This window comes from Vicia villosa, linkage group LG5 (assembly GCF_029867415.1).
Source record: "Vicia villosa cultivar HV-30 ecotype Madison, WI linkage group LG5, Vvil1.0, whole genome shotgun sequence".
NCBI classification, from domain to species: domain Eukaryota; kingdom Viridiplantae; phylum Streptophyta; class Magnoliopsida; order Fabales; family Fabaceae; genus Vicia; species Vicia villosa.
The window spans coordinates 136,166,187-136,168,583 of record NC_081184.1 but is presented as its reverse complement, the minus strand read 5'-3'; the positions used below and the strand labels follow the sequence as shown (position 1 = coordinate 136,168,583).

Genomic DNA, 2,397 nt, shown 5'->3' with positions numbered 1-2,397 from the left:
TGTTGGAGGATCGGGTAGGCAAAACCATGCCGAGAAGGATTTGAGGAAGCTCAAGAAGTATGAGGATGGCTACTCCCAAAGCAAGAAGTTGGTGGATGCCTGGAAAAAGGACAACGATTACTAGGAGAAAAAGATGGTTATTCCACAGAATAAGGCCAAAGAAATCATTGCTAAAAAGGAGTATTCAAGCACATATCTGAAAGAAAGCCCTTCATTCCAAAAAGGAGCCTAAGCATGAGGTGTTAGGTCTCAGGGATGACTTGGTGACAATTTTTGGTGTTTATTTTGAGCGTGCAAAGAAATAGGTCTCCTTATTCTAACCCAAACTAGATTTGGGCAAGTTGGATCTTTTTAAGGTTATCCATGATGACCATTTGGTAAATAATAAGGAGGTAACCCTGACATAACATTAAAGATCCCCCTCAGTAACGCACACTCAAGATGATCCTTGTGGTGACCCAACAATGGGTGAAGGTGAACTAACAACTTATCGCCCACAAGAAGCTCTTGCAGATGAGGTAAGGTAACCCAAGAAGATGGTCCATAAGCGAGCTTTTTTGTTATTTTATTTGCCCTTTGTGGATTTTATTGTATTCTTGCCCCTGCAGGGGATTTTTATAAACACTTAAACTATGTGCCCTTTAGGAGTCTTTGTATTAATTGTTACTATGTTATTTCCATGTCTACTTAACTGTTTTTGTGTGGGCACATATCATATTACTTGTCTTGGAGGGAAACAAGGATCCTTCTTGGAGATCTAGTGGTTGGCCGCCTCCAAAGGAAACAAGGATCCCTCTTGAGGATCTAGCGTATTGATTGCCTTTATGGCGTCAAGGATCTCTCTCGAAGATTCAACACTTTGATTTCCTCGAGGGATGAAAGGATCCCTTTGGAGGATCCATCACTTGAGAATCCAACTTATTAATTGCCTCATGTAACACCCTCTAACCCCACGACAAATATATTGCATAACCAGAATAAAAGCATGCATATCAAGAGGGGCGTCACATGTTTTTCAAAATACCAACTAAAATAAAACAACATAATTGCATCTAGTCATGTTCATCACACACATTTAACATCATGTTTCATATACACATCACAACAGAATAATAAAATGATTCCAATAATGAAGTTTATAACACAAAGTCATGCATACAAGCATTAGGCACTAAGGCCACATATCACATAATCTCAACATATCCAAAATATAAAGAGAGTATAAGAATAATCTCTCAACAGTTCGTAGCAAAGTTATAAGATTATCCACAATCATCGTACTCAGCTGATATGAGTTTATAATGTAGACTAGTTTCTTATCAAACCTTTCTGGAAGAGGTCTGGGTATCTTTTTGACCACCTTGTCTTCTGACATCTTCTCTCTCAAGTCTTCAAACTCACTTACCACGTGTTGAATATTCATGTGAAAGTTTTGGAGACTTTCATCTTCCTTCAGTCTTAAGTTTTCAAACTTGGCGTTAAGAAGTTGGACATTTATCATCCTTGTCTGGGAATATTTTTCATAGATCTCCCTTATAATTTCCCAGGAACATTTGGCTTGTTTAGATCGACTGATCATCATGAAGGCATCCTCTTCGAACCTCCTGAATATAACATATAATGCTTTGAAGTTTGCTTGAGCTGATGATATCTCCTTATCATCCCAATCTTCTTCAGCCTTAAGTACCTCAGTAACAGTGCCATATGTACTTACAATTCTAGGAGGATCCCATGTTTTGACAACATTCCTCCAAACCTCGTGAACCAAGGTTTTGAGGTAGGCCTCCATGCGAGTCTGCCAACACTCGTAATTGGTTCTATTCATAATAGGTACCATTGTCACAACACTCCCAACCTTGTCCATTGTACCCGAAAATAACTTCCCTATATCTCACCCAGATGCATAGCAGGATGCCTACTCTGATATCAATTGAAATTCTAGGATCAGATATGTAATGTCGAATGAGATGTCACGACACAAATATCTATTGTTTAAACACTATGGAGCAAGACAATAAACAAGAGTAAAACGAGTGCAAGAAAAGTAAAAGACACAAGAATGTGTTTACCCAGTTTGGTGACAAACACACCTACTCTGGGGGCTACCAAGCCAGAGATGAAATCAATATACGATAGTATCATTTCAAAGTTAAACTCTCCCGTTTACAACTTCTCACCTAATCACTATCCTTCCTATGAATTTTATCTAAGACTCGTATGGGTAAGAGGCCCTCCTCAAATCTCTTCAGTCACAACCAGTGACAAAAAACACACTCAAACAAATGTAGAAGACACTATTCATAACACACAGTTCTCAATACTTAACAGCTTATGAGAATTACAATCACACTCCTTGCTTAACAACTTCAGAGATCAAACATTCAACACCTAAAGGTT

General features: G+C 38.5%; 1 protein-coding gene across 1 annotated transcript; it reads right to left on the bottom strand.

Moving 5' to 3' along the window:
- Positions 1-1,171: 1,171 nt before the first annotated feature.
- On the bottom strand, positions 1,172-1,864 carry LOC131605527 (uncharacterized). The gene has a single exon (XM_058877875.1). It carries the CDS (start codon positions 1,862-1,864, stop codon positions 1,172-1,174), a length of 693 nt encoding a protein of 230 aa, XP_058733858.1.
- Positions 1,865-2,397: the final 533 nt, after the last annotated feature.